Genomic DNA, 27953 nt, shown 5'->3' with positions numbered 1-27953 from the left:
TTGGTTGGTAAAGTGTGCGTGAGCGTGTGGGGCCGAGGGGCCCCACCATAGAACGGCGAGGTGAGCCTTATCCGAAATGGGGAAAAAAGGGTGGGCTCTCTTGTTGAATCGGCAAAAAAAAAAAAACTCGAAAAACATTTTTATTTTTAGTTTTTGGTTTTTGATTTGTCAACTGAGACGGAGAGAGACAAGTTGGTTGTCACGGTTTCTCTTTTCGGCGAAGCTTAGGCCAATGGGAGCGGTGGTGTGTGTGGGCGTGTGCCACCCGCACCAACATGGAGGCACAAGTGGTCCACGGGATCATCATGCTTTCCGTTGATCCTTCTCTTCCTCGAGTGGCAACTGGCAACATTTGTTGTCGGGGATCTTTTGTTAATAAGAAAATATTTTAATTACATGCGAGTTATCGTTTACTCTATCCGTTATAGAATACAACAACCTAAAATCCGTTACCGAATAAAATAAGATGAAACGTATCTAAAATCATCCAGATTCATATTATTAGGATATGCCCCATCTAATTCTAGATTGCAATGTCCTGTAATGGAGAGAGCATGTATGCCATGGTATGAATTTTTTTTAATGACCTTTCTGATATTCGAGCTACGAGTGATAAGTTAAGAAACATAAGCCAACTAAAAATAACTTATAAATAATTTTTTTTATATCTATGTTACTAGTGATTTAAAATTCAGTGTTGGAAAGTAGACTACAAGAGAGCGAAATAAACTTTAAAATTCAGTTTTAAAATTTAATATTTTATTGTGATTGGTAAGCTAACGGTTAGCAAAGTAAGTGTAGCTCAACTGATTTGGTTTATTGTAGTAAAACCAGTCCTGTGTTTCCTAAAATAAAAACTGATATACCTTTTTTCTTACGTGAAACAACAGAAGAGGTCCTACTGTGCTATATTATATTAAAGAAAAACTGATATACCTCACACTACTAAAAGGAGCAGTAGAACAAATGAGCAGTAGAACAAAAAAGCATGGGCTCCAGACACAAGACGAGAAGTTGGCCCAGATCCCCGCGACGGAGAGCAGCGGCCCGCACTAGCTCATAGTACTATTCTTCGTTACTGTCTACAACCAACAGGCAACAGATATATTCATACATAAAAGGAGACCCACTGAGTGGCAACTGACACGATGAGCATCGCAGCAGTGTTGTGCAACATCACAAAGCATATAGCATGAGGATTTACTCCAGGTAGGCTGATCAGCAAATAGCCATATCCACTTCAGTTGAACCAAACAGTTCTGCGTTCCTCTCAAACAAGAACAGAAAAGAAACAACACATGCTAAGAGAGATTATGCTTTGCTGAATCATGATGATCAGGTCAGGTTTCTTTCGGGGCGCCCTTCTTCGCGGCCTCGGCGGCAGCCTTCTCTGCTTCAATCTCAGCCACGTACTCGTCGATCTCAGCCTCCTCCAGCTCGCGGAGGCCATCCTTGTGTGTCATCACCGCAATCTCGATGTTCTTGCCACCGCTCTCGACAACCTGGAGACATCAACCCATTACTCAAATTTAAGATATTTGTTGCATATAAAATGCCAAGCATCAAATGATATAGCTATGATGGAGAAACCAACTCAGCAAAAAACACTGAATAAACAAAGGTCAAAGGCCAATGAGTTCGTCATGAAAAAAAAAAAGCAAAGCAAGCAGGCATCTCTGTCTACAGACAAGTAAAAAAGGATGACATTTGTTGCACTAAAAGAGCTCATCAGAAAATTCTACATGTGCAACAGACTGACAAAATGCTTAATTACCTATCAAATGGCAGTAGTAATGTCATTATAAAGAAATAAGTACCATGGACTCAATAGTTAATATGCATATGTGATAACCATTTGAAGCCACCAATGAATGTATAAGCAGAGTAAGAAATTGATTTCGGATATCATGAACTGTGCATATGTGATAACCAATGGCATTGGTGGAGCCAGAATATTCTTAATGAGGGGTTCAGAATCTGACCTAAGTGGCATGATTATTAGAATATAGTGACATTTACCAGTAAATTATCAAATTGGTTCATATATGGTATATAGATTCATGAAAGTTCAAATCTAATAAAATAAGTGACTCTTCATTCCCTTGAATAGCTAGTTTTCTTATTTGAGTATAAATTGTATATGTTTATGTATAGTGTGGTTGGTTAGCAAAGAGTTTGGGGTACACATGTACCCCCATGTACCCATCTACCTCTGCCACTGACCAATGGAAAAAAGGTCAATGAGTTTGTCATATGTGGCAACTGGCAAAGCATGAAACAAAGTACTAACATACTACTTTGTCTTCCAACAACGAAAAAAAGCAAGATATTTCACTAAAAGAGGTACAGACATATACGTATATGACAAAATGTGCAAGAGACGTGCATTTTCACGGTCTGTATGAGCAACAGATTGCAAAAATGATCAACTGCTTACCATTAGCTAGCATAAACTCAATGGTGGCTGTGCATATGTGTTAACCATTTGAAGCCACCAATAAACGAATATATAACCAGATGCAGGCTAAGAACTTGATTTGAAGTATTTAGCTATGAACTATGTGTCCTTGAGGAACATAACCATTTGCAGTTAGAGACTTACAGTAATGAAAAAAGGACATTTAGACTTAGGCCTTCTTTGTTTAGGCTTATAAGCTAGCTTATGAGCCAAAAAGCCTAAGCCTAAACAAACAAGCAGCTTATTTGTTTGCCCTTTTTAAAGCCACAAGCCACTCTTACACTGTTAAGCCAAAAGCTAGGTTGGAGAAACCATTTTGTTGGATTATATGAAGTGGAGGTATGACTCAACCATTGAACTTAGGATTTCAAATCCACCGGTTTATAAAACATATAAGCCAATAAGCTGACTTAAAATCTCAAGCCAATAAGTCTAAGCCTAAACAAAGATGACCTTAATTTGATATGTATTTTTGTAATGGTGTATATACATTTTTTTTACCTAGACAGTAAATACAATGAACTAGGCATCCGTGCCTATATCTAAGCAGCAACATACTAAAGCGGCAGCAGAGTTGACAAAATACATGCAAGTTGCAGCTTCTACAGTGCAATAGAAGAGAACTACAGGTGCAGATTATCAATAACAGAAAAACAAAAGTTTATATGCCACTAATCAAACAACTTTAATAACTTTTGAAGAGAAAAATGTACTCACATAAGAATGCCTTTAAAAACTTTTGAAACCGTGCTTAACACTTAAAATATGAGATGCAGATGACAATCAAAATACACAAATGATTAAATAGCTAGAGACGATTTACTACGGATAAAGAGTTAAAGACCTATAGCCAACACTACAACAATAAAATTTGAGGTGCAGATGAAAACCAATATACAAATGCTGAAATAGCTGGAGATGATTTATGAGATTACAGATCCAAGCCATACCAATTGCTATGATCACTCCAGGCACCAATAAGTATCATCTTTAAGATGGAAGCAAACACAATAAAACCAATCCCATCCATCCCACTCTATTTTAGGTTCATGACTGCATTTATAGTCTCAGCCGATTGTAACAAAGATTCAGGGAACTATTAATCTTTGCACCAAATTGAGTCATATGGAACTTAACGAAGATAACGATGTTCAATCGTAGGCGGGCATCTTACAAATTACTGAACCAGTCAACATAAGCAACACAAATTAGTGAATTACTTTTGAGTATCTGTCTTCAGAAGCACAGTTACTGATTCAGTGGTAGTGGATCAAAGCTAGAGGTAGTTTTAACTAGTAAAATTATTCAGTGTGAAGTGTATATATATACCTCAAGGAGGGCTCGGATGGCAAGCTTGATGGTCTCCTTGCCGGAGGTGTCCTTGTAATTCTTCTCGAGGAACTCGCGCATGGAGTTGGAGTTGCGGCCGGTGGCGTTGGCCTTCCAGGCGGAGAAGGTGCCGGATGGGTCGGTCTGGTAGAGGGCGGGCTTCTCGGTGTAGGGGTCGAAGCCGACGATGAGGGTGGAGAGGCCGAAGGGGCGCACCCCGCCGCTCTGGGTGTACTTCTGCTGCAGTCCGGCGATGTAGCGCGTGATGTACTCGACGGTGACGGGGTCCTCGACGGTGAGGCGGTGGCTCTGGCACTCGACGCGCGCCCGGTTGATGAGCACGCGGGCGTCCGCCTTGAGCCCCGCGCAGGCAAGCGCGATGTGGGTGTCGAGGCTGGCGATCTTGCGCATGGACCTGGATTTGGGGGGGAGATCGATCCGCGGGTGAGATCCGGCGAAGGGGAGGGGGCGGGTTGAAGGATTTACCTGGAGTCCTGGAGCTTGGGGGTGGATTTCTTCTCGACGCCGAGGACGACGGTGTCGGTGCCGCGGACGCCGACGGCGGCGTTGCCCTTGCGGACGGCCTCGAGGGCGTACTCCACCTGGAAGAGGTGGCCGTCGGGGGAGAAGACGGTGATCGCGCGGTCGTACCGGGCCATCCCTGCCTGCTGGTGGTGGTGGTGTCGCCGCCGGCGAGGTTTTCCTGCTCTCGCTTTGCTTTTCCTTGTCGGTTGCGCCGCCGCCTCCGCCTTTTCTCGTTGCTGCTCCTGCTCCGCCTTTTCTTTCTTGCAAGAAAAGAAGACGACGACGACGAAGACGAAGACGAAACGGACTCCCATTGGCCCATGGGCCGGATCGTATTCCGGCATGGGGCTCGCGTTATGAAGCCCACTAAGAAAAGGCCAGAAAGCCCATGGTTTCTTGCTCACGAAGGTTACTGCAGGCTGCATCCCATGGGCCCATGGTTAAGAGGGATCGAAATTTTATTCTCCGTTCCCCCTTTGATTCGAGGAAAAAAAATCGATTTTGGCTATATCTTACTCGAAAATTTTTTTTCTTATCTTTCACTCGATTTTCTCACTTAAACTTACAGTGCATTTTCTTGTAAGTTACAGTGCATTTTCTTGTAAGTTACAGTGTAATTTATGAAACTTACATTGTAACTTTTGTTTTTTAAGCTACAACGTAATTTTTAAATCTTTACATGTAAGTTTTGAAATTTGTATTGGATTTAGTCTTTTTCTTGAAGATATGGTAATTTAGTGTCCATTATAGTGTTTCTTAGTTGCTTTTTGCCTTTTACTGTGTCTATCGAATTTTAATCCAAAGATTAAAAATTGCGTGATACTCATAAAAATCTTTCGAAAAATGCATAGGTACTCTAAAAAAATAATGGTTTGTGTGTGTGTATATGCGGTTTATGTACCTATAGACTACGTGTATTGACTGCCTAGGAAAAAAATATAACAGTATATCAAACAAAATGTTTTATCAATAGTTTTGCTGCATCATAAGTTCATAATTTTGGCCATGTCAATATATATTGCCTCACATGGGCATAAATTTAATTTGCAGGCATCGAGCAGTCACCAATTATCCATGTCTCCCCATCAAAATTTGCCAATGTCAAAACTAGAGTCAAACCAACACTGGAATACTAGGAGCCCTTGTCTAAAAATGCTTTAATTTCTAAACGGATGGATTTGAGAGAATAAAAAAAAGTAAGCATGAACTAGCTAATTGAATTTGTCGACATCATCAGGGCTTGCAAACCCATTTAAAATCTGAATTGGGCCTTTCATCTATCTCCTCAAAAGGGACCAAATCTGACTCAAACTTGAAAACTTGTTGGATGCACTTGTGGCGTAGTGGAGCTTCCGCTATCTTCCCCCTCAAAAAATCATACCTGCAAATCATAGGTAGTGTTTAGTTCGTGTGCCAAATTTTTTTAAGTATACGGACACACATTTAAAGTATTAAATGTAGACTAATAACAAAATAAATTACATATTCCGCCTAAACTGCGAGACGAAACTATTAAGACTATTTAATCCATTATTAGCAAATGTTTACTGTAACACCACATTGTCAAATCATGGCGTAATTAGGCTCAAAAGATTTGTCTCACGATTTACATGCAAACTATATAATTTTTTTTTTCGTCCATATTTAATGCTCTATGCATATGTCTAAATATTTGATGTGACGGTAAAGTTGGAAGTTTGAAAAAAATATTTTGAATCTAAACACGGCCATAGTATGAATTAACAAACACATACCTGTAAGGCTCCTTTGGGTTATATGATTCTCATATGAAAAATTGCAATCCATAGGAAATTTTACTATAAATGCCATTTGGAACAAAGGATTTGAAGTAAAGCCCTGTTTAGATTTCAACGTTTTTCTTCAAACTTTCAACTTTCCCGTCACATCGAACTTTCCTACACACAAAAAATTTTAACTTTTCCGTCACATCGTTCTAATTTCTTCAAACTTTTCAATTTTAGTGTGGAACTAAACACAGCCTAAATAAATTCCTGTGGATTGAGTTCCTAACTTCCTATACACCAATTCCGTAGGAAACAAACAATGAGCTCAAACTTGTCTCTCTACTCTCTCTATAGAATCCACCAAATTCTCATGTTTTTTTTTTCCTTTCAACCATCCAAACAATACACATTTCATATTCCTATATGTTTTGCCTGTTTCTGTATTTTTAGAATCTTGCGTTCCAAAGAGTAAAACTACTACTGTTTAGCTAATTATTTGCAAATTGATTTAGATATGTGTAAAACGGAAGAAGCAATTATTAAGTATATACAGTTAGCTTAATTACCACAGCACTCTGTAGACGCTGTTGAAGAATGCAACGTCAGATGCGTAGAGATCTCTGAGTATGAATGAGTTGCCTTCCTCCATTGCCAGCCTCGTCAAGCTCGCCGTCATCTTCTTCTCCCACCTCTCCTGCCTGTAGCCGGCCAGCACCCAGACCTCGACCTCCTCGTCGACCACCACCACCAGGCACAGCTTCCCCTCCACCGCCGCCACCTTCTTCCGCGCCCACCTCTTCTCGGTGGTGGCCTCCGGCGGCAGGCCGATGAGGCGCCACGTCTCGGTCTTCACGTCGAACGCGAAGATGTCCTCGGCGCCGCCGCTCAGCCTGTCGGGCCACCGGAGCCAGTGCATGGCGCCGTGCGCCCTCACCGCCGGGGCGGCCTCCACGAGCGACTCCGGCCACACCGCGACGTCCGCCGACCGCCGCCACGCCATCCCCCGCGAGTCGAACACCTCGCAGCGGAGGCAGTTCCTGAGCGTGGGGACGGAGAAGCGGACGATCTTGAAGTCCGCCGCGCCACCGCCGCCGCCGCCGGGGCGCGCCAGCATCGCGGTGGCGGCCGTGCGGTAGCGCAACCTCGGGTTAGGCAGCGCGCGCCACTGCCTAGTCGCCGGCTTGCAGACGTAGTAGGACGACGCCGGCTTGCGCGGCGTGGCGGCGTCGGCGTCGGCGTCGACGCAGCAGACGAGCCCCCGGTGCGGCGAGACGGCCTCGACGCGGACGTGCGGGGAGGGGAGGAAGTCGAGGGACACGAGGTCGGCCGGCGGCGGCGAGGGGTGCATGGAGGAGACGAAGGTGGCGTGGTAGCGGTTGCGCGCGACGGTCTGGACGAGGTAGCCGGAGACGGCGTCGGCGCGGCGGCAGTGGAGCGGCGCGAAGGCGGGCTCGTAGGTGAGGCGGCGCCAGCGGGTGGAGACCTGGCGGCAGGCGGCGAGGTCGTCGAGCGAGACGCGTGTGAGCATCTCGAACACCTGGTCCTCCGGCAGGCTGATGACGTCGCACTGCTCCGACGAAGACGAAGACATCATGGAGAAGAGAAGAGAAGACAAGTTGGGGCAGAGGCAGGTACTAGGTGAGGATCTAGCTAATTCAGAACTCGATGTGTGCTAGCTGCATTGCATTGCAGGCTTGCAGGGCAAGAAATGTTGGAATTAATGAATGGGCCTTAGCCCACTCGAAGATTAATTCTTTGGAAAATCACAAAAGCCCACCTCATGGGATGGCATGCATGTGGAGTTTAGTACCATCTTGCTTATTCTAGGAGAGGGGGACCTCCTTAAAAGGGAGGATGTCCTCCTAGCCACTTGAAGCATGTGTGGTGGAGAGAAGAGGGGAAACACACGCGCGCGCTCGCTCGCCTGGCCTGGCAGGCGGCGCGCGTGCACGACGTACGCGTCGAATGGTCCGAAAAATTGGCTCCTCACCCTTGCGCAGATGCAGCCTCCTTTTGCAGTTTTGTTTTGCTGCAAATTCGGATTCGTTTTTGTGTTGGAAACGTTCCGAAAAATCCGGTGCGTGCAAACGGCGTGGAGTCCGGATAAGTTACGCGCGACTTATCCGGTTCGGTTACGCGCAGTAGAGATCGTGCGGGCGCCCTGATCAAGCGACCCTTCTCTATATAAACCGACCCGCCGTCTTCATGCAATATATACGCAAAATCAATCTAGGGTTTGCCTCCTACTCTGTACTGCGCCGTCGCTCGTAGCCTACTCCATCCCGCTCGCCGGCGTGCACCAGCGATCGGGAGAGCAGGTCTCCGGAACCTCTGCCTTTGACGTCCTGCACCGGGAGAAGGCGGCAATAAGGTTTTTGGGAAGCGCTTCGCGCGACTGCTCCCTGTTCGTTCGCGACGGCTCGCCTTCCTCTTCGCTCGCGTGTTTCGTGCCTTCGTAGACACCTGCGAAAAGTTTCGACCAAGCAGCCGGTCTTTTCGTCACCTCGGTACGTGTTCAATATGTTGCGCATATTTGATCTGTTCATGTTATACTGTGTAGTTTACATGTGTAGATCTAATGATGCGTTCATGCTAGTTTTCATCTGTAATGTCATGATTTATTTATGGAATAGATTAAATCATTATATGTCTATAATCTCAACAATCCAAAAACCTTATTATAGGCACTGTGATTTTACTATGGCTGGTTTTGCCGATGCACTGAGGCCGGATAAATTCACCGGTGTGCATTTTAAGAGATGGCAGATCAGGGTCACTCTGTGGCTGACAGCTATGAAATGCTTCTGGGTGAGTACTGGCAAACCTGAAGGAGTTCTTACTGCTGAACAGCAGAAGCAATTCGAGGAAGCCACTACTCTCTTTGTGGGATGCATTCTTAGTGTTCTTGGCGATCGTCTGGTCGAGGTGTATATGCATATGACCGACGCTAAGGAGTTGTGGGATGCACTGAATACTAAATTCGGTGCTACTGATGCTAGCAATGATCTGTATATCATGGAGCAGTTTCATGACTACAAAATGGCTGACAACCGTTCTGTAGTCGAACAGGCTCATGAGATACAAACCATGGCTAAGGAACTCGAACTCCTTAAGTGTGTCTTACCCGACAAATTTGTGGCCGGGTGCATTATTGCAAAACTACCTCCATCTTGGAGGAGTTTCGGTACTGCACTCAAACACAAGAGACAGGAATACTCCGTTGAGGGGTTGATTGCGTCTCTTGATGTTGAGGAGAAAGCTCGGGAAAAAGATGCCGCGTCTAAGGGCGATGGTGGGCAGTCCAGTGCCAATGTTGTGCACAAGGCCCAGAACAAGAGCAAGGGGAAATACAAAGCTCAGCAGACCACCAACTTCAAGAAGCAGAAGAAGAACAACAACAATCCTAATCAGGATGAGAGGACTTGCTTTGTGTGTGGCCAAGTTGGTCATCTGGCTAGGAAGTGTCCACAGCGCAAGGGGATGAAGGCACCTGCAGGGCAGACTTCTAAGTCTGCTAATGTGACCATTGGCAACACTGGAGATGGAAGCGGGTATGGTAATTTACCTACTGTTTTTTCAGTTAATCAATCTACTAATTGGTGGGTTGATACTGGGGCCAATGTACATGTTTGTGCTGACATCTCATTGTTTTCTTCTTATCAGGTCGCACGGGGTTCCACCGTCCTAATGGGGAATGGGTCACATGCTTCTGTTCATGGTGTTGGCACGGTAGATCTGAAGTTTACTTCGGGAAAGATCGTGCAGCTGAAGAACGTGCAGCATGTCCCTTCTATCGACAGGAATCTTGTTAGTGGCTCCCGTCTGACTAGAGACGGATTTAAGTTGGTTTTTGAGTCTAATAAAGTAGTCGTGTCTAAACATGGATATTTTATTGGTAAAGGTTATGAGTGCGGAGGCCTGTTCCGCTTTTTCCTTTCTGATTTCTGCAATAAGTCTGTGAACCATATTTGTGGCAGTGTGGATGATGAGGCTAATGTTTGGCATTCACGTTTATGTCATATTAATTTTGGCTTGATGTCTCGGCTTTCCAGCATGTGTTTAATTCCTAAGTTTTCCATTGTCAAAGGTTCTAAGTGCTATAGTTGTGTGCAATCGAAGCAACCTCGCAAGCCTCACAAGGCTGCCGAGGAGAGAAACTTGGCACCACTAGAACTCCTACATTCAGATCTTTGTGAAATGAATGGGGTGTTGACGAAGGGTGGAAAACGATATTTCATGACATTGATTGATGATGCTACTAGATTTTGCTATGTGTACTTGTTGAAAACGAAAGACGAGGCTCTAGACTATTTTAAAATTTATAAGGCAGAAGTTGAAAATCAACTTGACAGAAAGATAAAAAGGCTTAGGTCTGATCGTGGTGGAGAGTTTTTCTCGAACGAGTTTGACTTATTCTGTGAGGAACATGGCATCATACATGAGAGGACGCCTCCCTATTCTCCCGAGTCTAATGGGATTGCTGAAAGGAAGAACCGCACACTGACTGACTTGGTGAATGCCATGTTGGACACCGCGGGACTGCCTAAGGCATGGTGGGGGGAGGCATTGTTGACCTCAAATCATGTGTTAAACAGAGTTCCTAACAGAAATAAGGACAAAACACCATATGAGATATGGATTGGTAGAAAACCATCACTTTCTTATTTGCGCACATGGGGTTGCTTGGCGAAAGTCAATGTACCAATAACAAAGAAGCGCAAACTTGGACCTAAGACTGTGGACTGTGTTTTTCTGGGATATGCTCATCATAGCATTGCCTATAGATTTTTAATAGTTAAATCCGAGGTACCGGACATGCATGTTGGTACAATTATGGAGTCTCGTGATGCTACCTTCTTTGAGAGCTTTTTCCCAATGAAGGATACACATAGTGGTTCGAACCAACCCTCTGAAATAATTCCCAGTTCAATCACACCACCAGAACAAACTGAACATACACATGAACTTGTCTCTGAGGAGGATGTCAGTGAAGCTCCTCGAAGGAGTAAGAGACAAAGGACGGCTAAGTCTTTTGGTGATGATTTCACTGTGTACCTCGTGGATGACACTCCTAAGTCAATTTCAGAAGCATATGCATCTCCTGATGCAGACTACTGGAAGGAGGCTGTCCGTAGTGAAATGGATTCCATTATCGCTAACGGGACTTGGGAGGTGACAGAGCGACCCTATGGGTGTAAACCTGTGGGGTGCAAGTGGGTGTTCAAGAAGAAGCTTAGGCCTGACGGTACTATTGAAAAGTACAAGGCTCGGCTTGTTGCTAAGGGCTATACTCAGAAAGAAGGCGAAGATTTCTTTGACACTTACTCACCTGTTGCTAGATTGACCACAATTCGTGTGCTACTTTCCCTAGCAGCCTCACATGGTCTTCTCGTTCATCAAATGGACGTTAAGACAGCTTTTCTTAATGGAGAGCTGGATGAGGAGATCTATATGGATCAACCTGATGGGTTTGTAGTTGAAGGTCAAGAAGGCAAAGTGTGCAAATTGTTGAAGTCTTTGTATGGTCTGAAACAAGCTCCTAAGCAATGGCATGAGAAATTTGACAAAACATTGACATCTGCAGGCTTTGCAGTCAATGAGGCAGATAAATGTGTGTACTATCGCCATGGTGGGGGTGAGGGAGTTATTTTGTGCTTGTATGTTGATGACATACTGATATTTGGGACAAACCTTGAGGTGATAAATGAGGTTAAATCATTCTTGTCTCAAAATTTTGATATGAAAGATTTGGGAGTAGCTGATGTTATCTTAAACATTAAGCTAATTAGAGGTGAGAATGGGATTACACTCTTGCAGTCCCATTATGTGGAGAAGATCTTGAATCGCTTTGGCTACATTGATAGTAAGCCTTCTCCAACACCTTATGATCCTAGCTTGTTGCTTCGCAAGAACAAGAGAATTGCTAGGAATCAACTGGAATACTCCCAAATCATTGGCTCGTTGATGTACCTGGCTAGTGCAACTAGGCCTGATATCTCCTTTGCTGTGAGCAAGTTGAGCCGATTTACCTCTAATCCGGGAGATGATCACTGGCGTGCGCTTGAGCGAGTAATGCGCTATCTGAAAGGTACTGTGGAATTGGGGCTTCACTATACTGGGTATCCTGCGGTACTGGAGGGTTATAGTGATTCTAACTGGATCTCTGATGTGGATGAGATCAAAGCCACTAGTGGATATGTTTTCACACTGGGTGGTGGTGCTGTTTCATGGAGGTCTTGCAAACAGACCATTTTGACGAGGTCAACCATGGAAGCAGAGCTAACGGCACTGGATACTGCTACTGTTGAGGCAGAATGGCTGCGTGATCTATTAATGGATCTGCCTGTTGTTGAAAAACCGGTGCCGGCTATCCTTATGAACTGTGACAATCAAACGGTAATTGTCAAAGTGAATAGTTCTAAGGATAATATGAAATCGTCTAGACATGTGAAAAGACGATTGAAGTCTGTCAGGAAATTAAGAAACTCCGGAGTTATAACGTTGAATTACATCCAAACAGCGAGAAACCTGGCAGATCCCTTCACGAAGGGACTATCACGAAATGTGATAAACAATGCATCGAAGGAGATGGGTTTGAGACCCATGTGAGTTATACTATGGTGGTAACCCAGTCTATGTGATCGGAGATCCCGTGAATTAGATCCTGGGAAGAACAAACCATTAGTAAACTAGAGGAGAGTATCAATATATATACCCTCTCCAAGTGAAGATGCATGTACTCTCGTGAGCTGCAAGGCAGGTTGGCTATGCCTTAATGAGTTCTGTTGGCTTTAATTAGCGAAGATGTTGTCCTGCAGAGCATTCTTGAAAGAACTCACCTTTGTGAGCTTGACTGTTGGTCGCAGTCTATGAAGATTTTGGGTGAATCTTCTAGGAAGCTTACTAAAGACCTAGGAGTATGACCTATACGCTCCACCCGAGGGGTAGTCTACAGACGGTCTAGTACCAGATAAGACTTTGAGTGAAACTTGCTTGCACAAGACTTGCAATTCAAGGCGTAGTCCATTGTTCAAGTTGTGAGTAAGTGTAGCTTGGAGTTCTAGGTGGATGTTCAACCTTAATTGGTCTCCATCGAACCGCTGGTATATAAACAGTACATTGGAAAAGGCAAATCTCAGTGGGATTTTGAGATTTGGTGGGGGATTGTTGGAATTAATGAATGGGCCTTAGCCCACTCGAAGATTAATTCTTTGGAAAATCACAAAAGCCCACCTCATGGGATGGCATGCATGTGGAGTTTAGTACCATCTTGCTTATTCTAGGAGAGGGGGACCTCCTTAAAAGGGAGGATGTCCTCCTAGCCACTTGAAGCATGTGTGGTGGAGAGAAGAGGGGAAACACACGCGCGCGCTCGCTCGCCTGGCCGGGCCGGGCAGGGCAGGCGGCGCGCGTGCACGACGTACGCGTCGAATGGTCCGAAAAATTGGCTCCTCACCCTTGCGCAGATGCAGCCTCCTTTTGCAGTTTTGTTTTGCTGCAAATTCGGATTCGTTTTTGTGTTGGAAACGTTCCGAAAAATCCGGTGCGTGCAAACGGCGTGGAGTCCGGATAAGTTACGCGCGACTTATCCGGTTCGGTTACGCGCAGTAGAGATCGTGCGGGCGCCCTGATCAAGCGACCCTTCTCTATATAAACCGACCCGCCGTCTTCATGCAATATATACGCAAAATCAATCTAGGGTTTGCCTCCTACTCTGTACTGCGCCGTCGCTCGTAGCCTACTCCATCCCGCTCGCCGGCGTGCACCAGCGATCGGGAGAGCAGGTCTCCGGAACCTCTGCCTTTGACGTCCTGCACCGGGAGAAGGCGGCAATAAGGTTTTTGGGAAGCGCTTCGCGCGACTGCTCCCTGTTCGTTCGCGACGGCTCGCCTTCCTCTTCGCTCGCGTGTTTCGTGCCTTCGTAGACACCTGCGAAAAGTTTCGACCAAGCAGCCGGTCTTTTCGTCACCTCGGTACGTGTTCAATATGTTGCGCATATTTGATCTGTTCATGTTATACTGTGTAGTTTACATGTGTAGATCTAATGATGCGTTCATGCTAGTTTTCATCTGTAATGTCATGATTTATTTATGGAATAGATTAAATCATTATATGTCTATAATCTCAACAAGAAATCCGATTAATTGGATCGGCAGCTAGAACAGTTAATAATAAGGCGAGAAAAATCCTCGCCGCACGCGGAGAGCCGAATCGTGAAAGAAAAATGCAGCGAGCACGTAACTCCATGGGTTGGAAACGATAACGAGGTGAAGAAACGCGTATACTATCTTCTCAACGATAACGAGATGCAACGATAGTCAAGCATGTCAGGATATCAGGACTGGAGCTTTGGGCATGCCGCTTCCGTAGCGGCCAAGCCTACCAGGGTGTGTTTAGTTCTAGGGTGTAAAAATTCAAAAGTATACAGACACACATTTGAAGTATTAAACGTAGACTAAAAACAAAACAAATTACAGATTCCGCATGTAAACTATAATATCATTATTAGCCGATTGGTTTCTACTGGATTATATTGTTATTTATTACGTTATCATCAGCCGAATGTCTCTAGATCATTATTTACTTAAGTATCAGAATATATATATAGCCGATTGCTCAAAACCCTATCGACATAGGCTAGTATTGGCATCGTCTGAAAGTACTCCATCATCTTGTCAGCTGATCGGCTCTTTGGTGATCAATATATTTATCTATCTTGTCAGTTGCAAGATTAAACTGACTGGCAGATCCACATCTCATCAAGTTTTAGATCTACACTGGAGCTAAGCAGATCTTCCAGACTGTTGTGTTCGTCGACTTAGTTCGCGCAAACACAGTTCCGACACCATCAACCGAGCGCGGATTTTTAATGAAAAGATATCCCCAAAAGAAGAGTCTGTTCACTTTGATGCCAAAAAAAACCTTACCAAAATTTGGCATTGCCAAAATTTTGACAGGATTTCTTATATAGTTACCAAAATTTGGCAGTAAACTAAATGTAGCTACTTTTTTAGCAACTTTACCAAAATTTGGTAAGGTTGAAAATGACATCAAAGTGAACAGGCCCGAAGCAAGCTGTACGGCCCAATCCAGCCCATTGGGAGGAGTAGAGTAGCCCAGTTATTTTTTTCTTGACCTGGCCCGGCCCAAAATTGATTTGCTGTCTTCTCTCTCCAGGTGTTAGTTCATCCATGATCCATCTGTCGTTCGTTACAGCCAAGAAAGAAGGGATCGAATATTTGCTTGAGTCGGCGGCATGATGCATTGCATGCGACTTTGAGCGCGATATCGTCATGACTCATGAGTTGATGTCTGCTGATCGATCGAGACGCCCTGAAACCGTGCTTTCCCTGACGGTTCAGAATTGGCTTCAGGTTAACCTCAGATCGGGGAGTTTCATCATTACTCACTGACGATATTAATTAATTCTTCTAGATTAGATGTGGAAATAGTAGTAGGAGTTATTTTAATATAATGATCTTTCCTCTAAAAAAAGAAATAGTAGTAGGAGTAGATCATTTCCTTGAAATTTTCTCATGCTAGTAAATTGACATTTTTCACAGGCTGCTTTAGTAAGGATTCTGTCACATCTTATCTGAATCAGCACTAGTATTTCGTTACTGCTTCCTTCACTGAATGGTTCATCTGTCACTAAGAAGAAAATAAATCAACAATTTGTTCAGAGGTTTGAAAAAAAGATAAGCACTTGAAAGTTACACCCTCTCTGAATTTACCCTCTTGTTTCTTTCCCCTTCATAGAAGATGAGATCATCTCTTGCGGGGACTTGTTCTTCACGCTGTCACTGTTATGTAAGATGGGGCTTCTTCCTCACCTCTTGCATAAAAATCAAGGAACTCATGTGATGATGGCCGTTGGCCGACACAAAATGGCCACCTGAAGCATAACCATATGAAAGCAGAGATCCAGGCTCATAAGCCCTTTCCCTTTACAGGGCATTTTCTTCAGGTGTGTGCTAGCTTAACACTAAGGTTATCACATACCAAAGTAGGTTCAATATTCTGCTTTTCATTGTCATTGATGAGCACAACTCACATCTTTTGCCTATGCCTCCCCCTTTTGCCTTCACCACATTCAGAATTCCTTTTGCATCTTGTTTCTTCAGAGTTCAGACACCCTTTCATTGCAGATCAGAATGATTGATTGGTTGGTTAATTATACCAACAAACCCTCAAAATTCTTATCAGGTATACATCTGAGACAAACAGGATCTGTATTACTCTTCCCAGTTTACCTCCAAAGTGATTCTTATCCTCTCTATAAAGACAAGAGAGAATCTCAGATTGTGCTACTTGCTGTGCGTCTTGCTCAAACTTTCAGAAAGAAAAAAAAAAGGAGCTTACCAGATCAGAATATCAGATCATATGCTCTTCTCGTTTAGATTCAAAGCAGTGCATCTGGAGTCCACATTGATCAGGACCCCCAAAAAATTAAGCACAGCAAAGAATGTAACTAGAATAGCAAGGTTTTCTGAAAGGCAAATAAAGCAAAGCAAACACTTAAGCTGAGCAGCAACTACAACTGCCAAACTTGAGGTTGAGGACGCCTGCATTCTCTATCCACAAACAAAAAGTCCTAAAGAATGTGCTCTCCACGTCTCCCCCTTTTGATCACTCCTACTACCGATCAAGAATCCTTCTCACTTGCTACTAGCTGAATAATACGGGATGCTCCTGCTGGGCAAGCAGGATCACCACTGCAATTGCCAAGGCAGATTGGAAAGCTAAGGATGCCGGCCATGATGCCGCAGTTGCAGCCATCCCCGCGCCACTGCTGGCCTTCAAGCTCGCCAGCCACACCGCATCTTCGAGCTGCTCGTGGCTCGGTCTCCGTGATCCGTTCTTTGAATTCCCACTGCAAACATACCAAATTCATGAAACAGTTAATCAACCTGAAACTGATGATGAGAATTTGCTGTTGCAAGTTCCTTCCATGCCTACTAGGAAATTGCAACTTTCCAGTCAAGGCCAGCTTAGGTACAATGTGAGTGAAGTGGGGACGAATCAAAGGAGAAAAAGATTGCTCCTCCTTTTCTTAGCCTAACTCTATCACATCCTCAATGAACCTTTACTTTCCCCAATTCATGTTCCACATCGAAATCCCCAATTTTAGCCCAAAATCTCAATGTGCTGCAATCAGTCCACTATACAATTCTATCATACACATAAAAATCTCATACTGGTAATCGAAATCTCAATGCAATGGATTCGCTGCGATTGATTTGAAGTGTACAAACCTGGATGGAGTGGATCGGGGGCAGAAGGTGATGGTGTAATCGGTGTGGTTGCAGGTGAAGGTGGAGGTGGCGTCGTCGTAGGCGTAGCTGTAGGATTTAGGGCACGCCGACTTGAAGAGCTGCGAGTACTGGGAAGGGTGGCAGGTGTCCGGGTTGCCGTAGGCGCCATTGCAGCAGTACTCAGGTCGGCCGAACGCCTCGCAGGCGCTGCGGCAAGCGCGGCCATCGTCGGCGCGGAGCTCGGAGGGGCAGCGCTCGTTGAGGTCGACGAGGCAGCCGGTGTCGGGGCAGTCGGGGGCGGAGGCCTGGACGAGCATGGGGAGGTTGTAGCCGTCGACGAGGCTGACGTCGTAGAAGTCCTTGCCGTCGGCGCCGTTGAGGGTGAACTCGGCGAGCGTGGCGGGCGGGGAGGCGCCCGCGCCGCGGCACTCCACCTGGCCGGAGCCGCAGTCCCCCGTGGCGCAGGAGCCCTTGCCGGAGTCGTCGAATTCGCAGCCGGAGCGCGCCCAGAAGCGGCCCGACCACCCCGACGGCGCGTAGAGGGAGCGCGACCCCCCCGGCGAGAGCGCGAAGCCGGTGGTCTCCAGCGGCGGCGTGCCGGAGCCCGACAGCACCCCCGGCCACACCGTGTCCGTGCACCGGTTGGTGAAGGTGAAGGTGATTGCGCCGACGCCGACCGAGCCTGCGCGCGCGGAGGAAGAGGAATCGAATCCCCCAAACCCCAAGAAAGAATCAAGTCAAGCTCCAAATCGCGAGCTCCAGTAGATAGTAACCCAGCAATGGAAGTGACTGACCTTGGAAGAAGGAGAGGAGGAGAACGGCGAGCGATGTCGGGGAGCCGAGCAGCTGCATCAGCATCAGCAGCATCCGTGAATCCATCTCGAAAATCGAATCAAGAACGACTCACACGGTTGATTGAATGATTGAGCTTGGGGGATCTGGTGTTCGACAAGATTTGCTCGCTCGCTCGTTTGGATTGCTTAAATCGCGGCGGCGGCGGCGATGGCGGGGGAGTGGGCACGATCGATGCCCATAACCCCGAATCCGCGGACGCGCAGCTGAGCTGAGGTCGCGCGTTGCGTGGTGGAGTGGAAGGGGGAGGTGGTGCTCGTGCTCGTGCTCGTGGCCGTGTAAACCTCTGGGCGATGGCGGCTGCTGGCTTTATAACCAGAGGAGGCCGTTGCTTGCTCCGCAAATTCGCGATGCTTTTCTTTCTTGCAATCAATCTTGCGACTTGCGTCCGCTTTGTGTACTTTTTGCTCGAATCATCTCTCAATCAGCACGCGAGTCAAATGCAGCGACCGCGAGATTAGTACTCCATTTTACAGTGAAGAATTCTGAATTGGAATCCATCTGGTAGCGCACTGCTAAATTGGTACTCCATCCGTCTCAAAATATAATATTATTCAACTTTAACATAATCTTTGATGTGCTACTTTAACCACCATAATTAAGATTTTTAAATAAAAAGAGTTGCATATTATAGTTTGTTCAATGATAAATCTACTAACATCAATTTTATATGATTGATCATTTTTATTTTTTTTACTATTAATAACAAAAGTTAAAAATATTTGATTTAGCACTACTTTAAAAATATTTATATTTTGGGAAGTATTGAATACTTTTATGAACGTAATTCTAGCACCGGTCGCCTGCTTAATTCCGGCTTCGGTGAGCCAGCAGCTCGCAAATGCACACCGAACTCAAAATTCGAGCCGGTTCGTTTTGGTAGGATTCGATGAAATTTCCAGTGATTTGCGACGGGGTTCATGTTCTGACCAGTTTGAATTTTGTGAACGTTGAGGTAGTGGGACAAAATTTTTGTTGTTTGTTTTGTTGGTAAGCGAGTGGCTTTTGTTCTGTTTTTTTGCTTGTCACGTTGTGGGCACAGTGTTTGGACGGTTTGGATCGGCCCAGCGACGTCCATCAGACCTCCGCTTTTGCGGCACAAAACGATAGGAGAAAGGGGAGCATGCAACATGCCGTCCGAATTTTCAGCCCCAGAGAAACCGAAAGCTCTTAATAATTATCGGATCCATTCTGATCACCGATCTATACCTGACATAAGATTTTCTTATTCAGTGAAAACCAGCATGTTGTCATGTTGTTCCAAGGTTGATGCTCCCTTTTCTCCCAATGATTTCATCACCGTAAACGTTGAATGGATCACACACGTCTTGAGTAGATGAGTGGATGACACATTTCTTGAGTATATGAATGGATCACGTTGAATGGATCATATATAAATTTATTATAATTTCTTTTTAAAAACAAGTTTTCAGCTTTTTAATAGTTAATCTGTTCGTTTATATTTTTCATCATTCTATTACATTCATCACAAAATCATTCATCTATTCATCGTTCCATTCTATTAAAAAAGAGCATACTCAATCAAACTTTATTCAGCTCGATCACACTGTACCTGTGTATACAATACAGTACTGTGCGTGTAGGCTAACTCATAGTTCTTGGCGAATTCTTCGCACGTAAGCAAACAAACGACTGATCACGCAGCATGCACTACCATGCTTCTGGTGTGCAAGTGCTACTCTAGTACTACTACACTGAGTGGAGTAATCAAGAGAATCATTAGGCACTAAGTCTTTTAAAAAAGAGGGATATTAGGCACTTGCCAGGTTACCACCGCTGCAGCCTGCAGATCACTCTCAGCTTCAACCTTTTCTGAATTACCACTACTTTTTAGTACTACGTGATAACCTTTCTCATTCTTCTTTCCTAAAAAGAAGAAAGGAATGCAGATCAGATGAAGAGATCGCTGATCAGTAGCCTTAGTCCACATCGAGGACTGGTTTAGTTCCCAACTTTTTCTTCAAACTTTCAACTTTTTCATCGCGTCAAAATTTTTCTATACACATGAACTTTCAACTTTTCCAACACATCGTTCCAATTTCAATCAAACTTTTAATTTTGGCGTGAACTAAACACACCCCGAGTTAAAATGTTGCTTTTCTGAAATCTGAATCCGAACAAACGAAACTATTGCAAATTAATTGGTTCAGATTTCAGACTGTTACTAGTACTCCAGCCTAGTTTAGTTTCCAATTTTTTCTTCAAACTTTTAACTTTTCTATCACATTAAAACTTTCTTATACACAAACTTTTAACTTTTCCGTCATATCGTTCTAATTTCAATCAATCTTTTAATTTTGGCGGTGAGCGTGAGACAGGCCAGCTCCATGGCGAAGTCAAGCTGTGAAACGCAAGCAGGAGCTGTCTGTTTCAGCCGACGTGCAATCTGACACGCTGAAGAATCAGCATCGATGTGACGGCCGGCCATGGCCTGAGGGCCATCTCATATTAGTAGCTGCCCGGTTGATCGATCGACCAGCCTGTAATTGATGCAAATGCTGTTCTGTAATTGATGCGTACTATGCTGTTGTGCTCTGCTTCAGTTTCCTTGTGGTTATACGTCACTGTTGAGTTCGGCTAATCCTCATCGATCTGAAAGCTACTGCTACTGATCATCTATCTGAATCTGATCGAGATAATTTAGCTCTCTACTCAGCTAGAATATCCATCTCTAACCATCCAACCCTGACAAACCATGGCATCTGCCTACACTGCTTTTCTTGCTCATCTGATAATCTTTCATGCTTATTAGTAGCTCAAAAGAAAGCAAAAGATCTGTCTTTTTCTTTTCTTTTTCATTCGCAAAGCCTGGCTGCTAATTAACAGGTGACATCTGCTGCTGATAGCTTTCAGTAAAGGGAAGCCCACGTTTCATTTGGCTGCATCATTAGCGTACGACTCATAGCCATAGGCATCATAGCTGTAGAATCCCTGTAAGATCTGAACAGGAGACAGGGAACCGATAGATCAGAATCTGAACATGGATTCCTGTGGATTCAGAAGAATCTTGATCCATGATAAGATAGGACCATGCAAGTTGCAACGAGGATAAGATACGCCTTCTGATCTTCAGATCCCGTTCATCTTTCGTCAAGTTCGGTGGTCACAGGCTAGGCTAGTGAATCTTGTCAAAATCTTTACAGAGATCATATCATCTCAGCTTTTTTCTGCATGAGATTTAGAGTCTGAAGCTCAACTGATGCCAGAACTGATCGACCACCTGTAGTCAATCACCCTTACAGAATACTCCTAGCTAGAAGTAATACAGTAGATGAATTACCAAGTTTTGCGAGTTTTCATCTTGTCACGTTCTTGCAATCACGGAAAGAGGGGAAAACCTTTCAAATTCAAACCACCAAACTCAAAACGAATGCATTTTAACTGGGTTGATTCAAATCACCCAGCAACGACATGTTGGGCGTGGGCCTCATGTTTTTGGGCCGGTTCGTAGCAAGTAGGTGAAATTGCATTTGAACTGGGCCGATTGCTAAGTTAATCTTCCTTATCATGGGCCTGAAACCGACTGCTATTTGGGCCCACAAGTACTATGGGCCGGCCCACCCACTCGCCTCCTTCCTCCATACGCTTCCATCCAATCGGATTTCAGCAACTCCACTCTACTCCGTCGCCGCCTTCTCGCGACGCCTCCTCCTCTACTCCGGCGACGGCGAGGCGGCAATGCATCCGCCTCCTCCGACGCCGCGTTCCTCGGTTAGCTCCTTCACCGGATTCCTTATCCCACGCCCTCTATTCTGCGGTCCTAGGTTTCGTAGTTCCTCGGTTAGTCGGCTGCTGTTCGATCGTGAGGAATCGCTGTGGCGCGGGAGGGAGGAACCGCCGCCGGACTTCTGTTCGCCGACGAAGCATGTGTTTTCCGTTCGCCGTAATCCTCCCTCCCATCACCGGCAGTAGCCAGCTCGGGTGTAAATTATTTTTGTTTTTGAATTTTTTGATTGGTCACTGACTCAAGCGCAAACTTGCTTTGCAGCTTAACTTAATTGTCGATTAGTTCAACATGTTTTTTGTAGATTGGATTGGTATTTCAGGGGATATACTGTTAACCATCTGCCAGTTTAGTTAATTGTAGGGTATAATCGGCTGATGCCTTTTATTTTTAACAACAGATTCACAGTTGTACTAGTATTAATTGGGTTCTGAGTGTATTCTATCAGTTGGTTTTACAGGTTCAGGTTGGTGAATGGGGAATTCGCACAGCTGTAGTGTTGTTGCTTGAGCACTTCTCAGAAAAAGCATCCCAACAAAGCTTCGAGCCGATTACAAGACAGTGGGCACCAAGGTTGCCTATTGCTTTATGATCAGCAATGCAGAGAATGTGCTCAAGCTAAGATGAACTTTCTGAACCTTGCAGGTTTCATCTCACTTTATGCGTTGTGTAATATGTAATTGTTGCATGACACTCTTGCTCTTTGCCTTACTAAATTCACCTGGCCGTGTACATCCTAAGCAGAAGAGAATGCTGGACGAACCATTGATCAGTCCATAATTACCCATGAATGCTATAGGCAGAGCAAAGTAACTCGTGTTGGTGCTGTGTCAATGGTCTGTCTGGTAAGTTGCCTATCACACAAATTGATTCTCATTTATCAACAATGCAAATTCTACATGTCCTCTTAGTTGTGAAATACAAATTCTAGCATTTGTTCGCATCATGTCTATTTCCTAGTACGATCCTTGCATATATCAATGTCTGTGTACAGTTTTTGTGCTAATGTTGCTGAAATAAACATGATTTTGTTCATGTAGAATTTTATTGCTAGTTCTATGTGCAATCCTTTTGCGTGTTCACGAAAATTGCTCTACATTAGTGTCCCTTGAATATAGTGTTGTACTATATGTCATACCACTCGGTTCTCACCCAGTAAACTGGTATATAGATATTTGCTGAGAGATACAATGCATTGGCCAATCATATGAATTGCGCAAATTAGTCAAATAAAATAATTGGCATTAACCAACCTGCTATAAACCGTCTTTGCTTGGATTGGAGCAAACTAAAGTATTCTGGAGGCAAGATCTTGATAACTTCTCCTGAAGTCTAGGACAGACAGGATTGCATTAGGAACCAAACATTGGAGTTATTTACACACTGGCACATGTAGACCAGGTTTGGTGCCTCAATTTAAATTGACATTGCAGATTGCATCAGTTCCTGACAGTGACTAGTGACTACATGGTCTGTACATGCAGCTAGTACTACTTTGATAGACTAGAGGCGTCAAATGGGCCAATTTGCTGTTGCGGACATTGTATCGGTATCTTACTTGGATACTCCCTCCGTCCCAAAATAAATGCAGTTTTACACTATTTATGTTCAACGTTTGACCGTTCGTCTTATTTAAAAATTGTTTATGATTAGTATTTTTATTGCTATTAGATGATAAAACATGAATAGTACTTTATGTGTGACTAAATATTTTTAAATTTTTCATAAATTTTTCAAATAAGACAGATGGTCAAACGTTGGGCACGGATATCCACGGCTGCACTTATTTTGGGACGGAGGTAGTACAAGGTAAGATGATAACTACATGTCACAGTGTCACTGCCAGGTTAAAATGATGTGTTAGAAGAAATGTCAAACCAAGATAGTGGCAAGTTTATTCCATCTTAGAAATCAATAAGGAGGGTTAGTAATCTATATTTCAAGTACTCCGTGATGGGCCTCATACAAGCAAGAAAGTTCAAGTAGTTTCCTTAGGGGAAGAATTCGGTCAGAATGATGATTGACAATATAATATTCTAGGTCTCTGGGATTTTTTTTTTTGTTGAGAACTATTCAATAAGGATGACTAGCAATAGAATGCTGTGTGATAAAATTGAATTCTAGATGGACATCCTGCAAGCAATGAAGCAAGAAAGTTCCAACTTTCCAAGTGTTTAACTACAGGACATATGATCCAAAAGAGCTGAACATATACAAAGTTAACTTGTCAAGCACAACAAAAATAAAACGCAGGCATCAAATTTGAGAATCTTCCAGTAAATGATTGAACTTTTTAATATACATCAAGTATCAGGGTGAAATGAGAGTACAAGATGCTAAACTCCAAAGGCCAAAGCTATACATGCAAACCAGTCATCATTAGTCACCACCAAGGGATACATACGTCAACAAGGAACACCAACCCCCCTACAAAAACCATTTGATGCCCGGGACAAAATCAATCTCTTCCAACCAAACATGGAATCCAACTGATTGCATCAACAATTCAATTCAAGTCAACCAAAAAACACCTGAATATATATACAGTAGTCAGCTGGTTGATGCAACGAAGACGACGACGAAGAAGAAGAAGCCGGTCCATCATCTTGGTAGTATCATCCTACATGTGCCTCTTTCTGCATCAAAACCGTGCATCTCAGTAGTAACCTTTTGCCCCTCTGGATTGGTAGAGCTCCATTCTAATCTTGGCCTCCAGCAACAAGTTCTCGATCAATGGATCTTGCACCATGGCCGCTTGCTTTGATGCCCACTCGAGCAAGGTGAGGATCTCCGCTTGCGCGAGCTCCTCGTTGTCGGGGACGTTGTGCGCAATGTAGCACACGAGGAGGAGCGCGGCGATCTGGACGGCCTGCTCGGCGAAGTAGACGAGCTGGACGAGGTGCTTGGCGCCGCCATGGTGGATGATCGCCTTGGAGTGGTCGACATGGAGGTAGTTCTCCGTGCAGGCGAACTTGGTGAGCGCGGCGGCCGCCTCCCGGCTGACGTCGGCTTCCCTCTCGTCGAGGAGGTTCACCAATGGCCCGATGATCCGGGTCTCGGTCGCCCGGAAGGTTCTGGAAAGGCAGCCGAGCGAAATGATGCATGGGATGAGGAGCTCGTCGTAGTCGGCCTTGTGGACGACGCGGAGGAGCTGGTCGACGACGGCGCGGGCGGCGGGGGATGTCGGCTTGAATGCCGATCGCCGGAGGTCGGCGTTCTGCTCGGCGACCAGGCAGATCTCCATGAGCGCCATGGCCGAGTTGTACCGCACGTCGTCGACGCCTTTCTCGAGGAGGACGGAGAGGCAGAGCAGCGCCCTGGACTCGGTGATGTTCTTGCACACGGCCGCGTTGCCCATGGCGAGCTGCCACAGCGCCTTGGCGGCGTTGGCCTTGAGGTAGGCTTTCGTCTCCGGGTCCTCGAACTCCCGCGCCTTGGTGCTCGTCCCGGACAGCGACGCGTTGTGCTGCTTCGTCCCGGCGACGGTGCCGCCGACGCTGACGCTGCTGCTCGAGGTCGTCCCGGTTCCTGCTGATCCTGCGCCTGCGCCGCTCGAGCTGGCGGCGCCGCCTCCGGTGGGCTTGGCCGCCATGGCGGTGGTGGTGGTGGTGGTGGCGGCGGCGTGGTCGACGGCGTCTAGCGCGTCGTGGTGGTGCGAGGAGGAGGTGGAGCCGTTGTTCTTCTTGTCCATGAGGACGGTGTGTATGGACATCTTGGAGGCGACGGCGTACTTGGAGTGCTCCTGGACGGTCTCGAAGGCGAGGTGGGAGACGAGGAGGCGGATGACGTTGCTCTGGAGGAAGGCGTCCTGGCATTTGGGGTGGTTGGTGGCGAGCTCGGAGACGGCCCAGGCGACCATCCCTTGCACCTTCATGGGTGCGTCCTTGAGGATCTTGGCGAAGGCGGTGCAGACGCCGGCGAGGACCATGAGCTCGACGCACTCGGGGTCGCGGCCGAGGAGGCCGATGGCGAGGGCGGCGGTCTCCTGGCCCTCGGAGGAGCCCTCCTTGATGAGGCGGAGCAGCGGGGGGACGCCGTCCTCCTCGATGATGAGCCTGCCGTAGCGGTCGTTGTCGCGGGCGAGGGAGACGATGCTGGCGGCGGCGTCGGCGCGCGCCTCCGGGTTGCCGGTGTAGAGGACGGCGATCTGCTCCCAGATGAGGAAGAGGATGGGCTCGTTCTGGGCGATGGGGGGGAGTCCGATGTGGTCGTCGTCGAGGTCGTCGGCGTTGGAGTAGTTGGAGACGCGGAGGATCCAGGAGAGGTCGCCGAGGGAGTTGTCGAGCTGGTTGGAGGTCTTCTTGAAGGAGCCCGCGGGGATGATGGTGAAGACGCGGCGGATGAGGCCGTGGCCGCGGCAGCGGTCGAGGAGGGCGGCGGCCTTGTCGAGGGCCTTGCCGGTGTCGTCGAGGATGCGGCGGGCGGGGCGCTCGTAGAGGTCGGCGCGGGCGGCCTGGCGGAGGAGGGAGGCGAGGCGCTCCACCTTGGCCTTGAGGTCGAGGCACTCCTGCCGGCACGTCTGCGCCTCCTCCGCCCACTTGATCACCTGCTCCGCCAACTGGATCGGCCGCGCCAAGATCGCCTTCAGGTCGTCCATCTATGATGATCCCCGCCGACGATCAGCAATGGCGGCGAGACAGGAGGAGGAGGAGCACCTCCTCGGCTTGGGGGGGATTCCGGCCGTGCTCCTCCGGCGGCGGCGGCGGAGAAACCGGCGGGCGGTGGGGGTGGGATCGCTAATTGGGGGAAGGGGAGCGGCATGTGCATGTGAGGCGAGCGCCGCGCGAGATGTGGATGCCCTGCCATGGATTGCCGCCTTCGGATGGAAAGGGAAGACGAGAGGTTTCCACGCTTTTCGGGGTTTGTATTTCCGATGCCGTTGGATCCCCCACCTCCTCACTATCTCCTACCTCCGCTCTTCTAATTACTAGCATTTTAGAGTATATTCCCATTGGTAGTTATACTAGAAATTAAGGATTTTTTTTCCTGAATTTTAGATATAGATTGTACCAAGGTTTTTTTTAGCATGTTTTTTATAAAAGCCAATCATTGGTTTTAGTAAGAAAACGTTTTTAAAAATGTTGTTGTAAAAATACTACCACCGTTTCAGGTTATAAGACTTTCTAGCATTATTCATATTCATATATATGTTAATGAATCTAGGTATATAATAATTTATAACCTGAAACGGAGGAAGTATCAAATAGATTTATTTTTTTTAAATTATAATAATTAAAACTCAACAAATTATGTGTTAATGGTTTTCTCATTTTACGTGATCTTACTTGATACAGTCTCCATCTCTTGCGAACCGGGCTTATTGAAACGGATTATTTTCTCCATGCTTCAGAAAAAATATGTTTTTCCTTTAGAACTTTTTACTTGTTTCTTAAAATATTTAATTTTTCCTATAATAAAGTAGATAATCGTCTTGATAATCTAAATAAAATGGCTCCGAGTAATTTTACATGTAGTTAGATTTCCAGACACTATACCTCATAGATACGAGCACGACTCTTAACTTTTGGTTTCATGGATACAATTGGATTTGATGTTACAAATAATTCATACAATCGTATTTTCTATACAATAGATTTTTAAAGTTTACTTACATCTTGTATACAATTGTGAGCTTTATATCCATGGAAACATGTATTCCTTCATCTACAATTGTGTAAATCATTTTTTGCCTTTCAAATTTGATAATTTCTAGATCCTCAAGAGCGAACAATGACATTCATTTTCGATAACAGATCCAACAAATGCTTGCTACAATTGCTCTTTCATTTGTTGTCTTTCTCGTAGGTTAGTAGCCAAGGCATGTCTAACGTGAGATATCATGTCCTACTCTTTTCTCCTATTTAATTAACTCTATGCAAATCAATAGAAACCTATCCTACATCTACATGGCAGCAAAATAACTATACATAAACACTATCCTATCCGTGTGACATCGAAGCAAAGTGGATCCCGCTTTTCTCCACCATACTGTATACGGTGTAATTTTCATAAGAACTTTCTGCACGTGAATTTTCTATAAAACT

The 27953-nt window shown here is 45.5% G+C and overlaps 4 protein-coding genes and 1 long non-coding RNA gene across 5 annotated transcripts; 1 reads left to right on the top strand and 4 right to left on the bottom strand.

Annotated features, from left to right (window-relative positions):
• Nucleotides 1–799: 799 nt before the first annotated feature.
• Nucleotides 800–4616, bottom strand: LOC4346245 (proteasome subunit alpha type-7-A-like). The gene is made up of 3 exons (NM_001422681.1): nt 4274–4616; nt 3788–4202; nt 800–1502 (listed from the first exon to the last, which is right to left on the bottom strand). The coding sequence occupies exons 1-3, from the start codon at nt 4444–4446 to the stop codon at nt 1341–1343; spliced, it is 750 nt and encodes a 249-aa protein (NP_001409610.1). The 5' UTR covers nt 4447–4616; the 3' UTR covers nt 800–1340.
• Nucleotides 4617–5367: 751 nt separating this feature from the next.
• LOC107277157 (F-box protein At5g49610) lies at nt 5368–7680 on the bottom strand. The gene is made up of 2 exons (XM_026020021.2): nt 6624–7680; nt 5368–5693 (listed from the first exon to the last, which is right to left on the bottom strand). The coding sequence occupies exons 1-2, from the start codon at nt 7649–7651 to the stop codon at nt 5546–5548; spliced, it is 1176 nt and encodes a 391-aa protein (XP_025875806.2). The 5' UTR covers nt 7652–7680; the 3' UTR covers nt 5368–5545.
• Nucleotides 7681–16429: 8749 nt separating this feature from the next.
• On the bottom strand, nt 16430–18444 carry LOC9272385 (thaumatin-like protein 1). Its single transcript, XM_015795579.3, has 3 exons — nt 18107–18444; nt 17313–17994; nt 16430–16930 (listed from the first exon to the last, which is right to left on the bottom strand). Exons 1-3 carry the CDS (start codon nt 18189–18191, stop codon nt 16726–16728), a joined length of 972 nt encoding a protein of 323 aa, XP_015651065.1. The 5' UTR covers nt 18192–18444; the 3' UTR covers nt 16430–16725.
• A 3346-nt stretch (nt 18445–21790) lies between these two features.
• On the top strand, nt 21791–22722 carry LOC112936227 (uncharacterized). The gene is made up of 3 exons (XR_003238352.2): nt 21791–21896; nt 22358–22554; nt 22654–22722. It is a non-coding gene; the product is annotated as an uncharacterized lncRNA (long non-coding RNA).
• Nucleotides 22723–24170: 1448 nt separating this feature from the next.
• LOC4346242 (uncharacterized) lies at nt 24171–26746 on the bottom strand. The gene has a single exon (XM_015793997.3). It carries the CDS (start codon nt 26504–26506, stop codon nt 24566–24568), a length of 1941 nt encoding a protein of 646 aa, XP_015649483.1. The 5' UTR covers nt 26507–26746; the 3' UTR covers nt 24171–24565.
• Nucleotides 26747–27953: the final 1207 nt, after the last annotated feature.

The sequence above is a fragment of the Oryza sativa genome, chromosome 8 (assembly GCF_034140825.1).
Source record: "Oryza sativa Japonica Group chromosome 8, ASM3414082v1".
Lineage (NCBI taxonomy): Eukaryota > Viridiplantae > Streptophyta > Magnoliopsida > Poales > Poaceae > Oryza > Oryza sativa.
The sequence above is the reverse complement of the archived record's forward strand: the minus strand, read 5'-3'. Positions and strand labels throughout refer to the sequence as shown.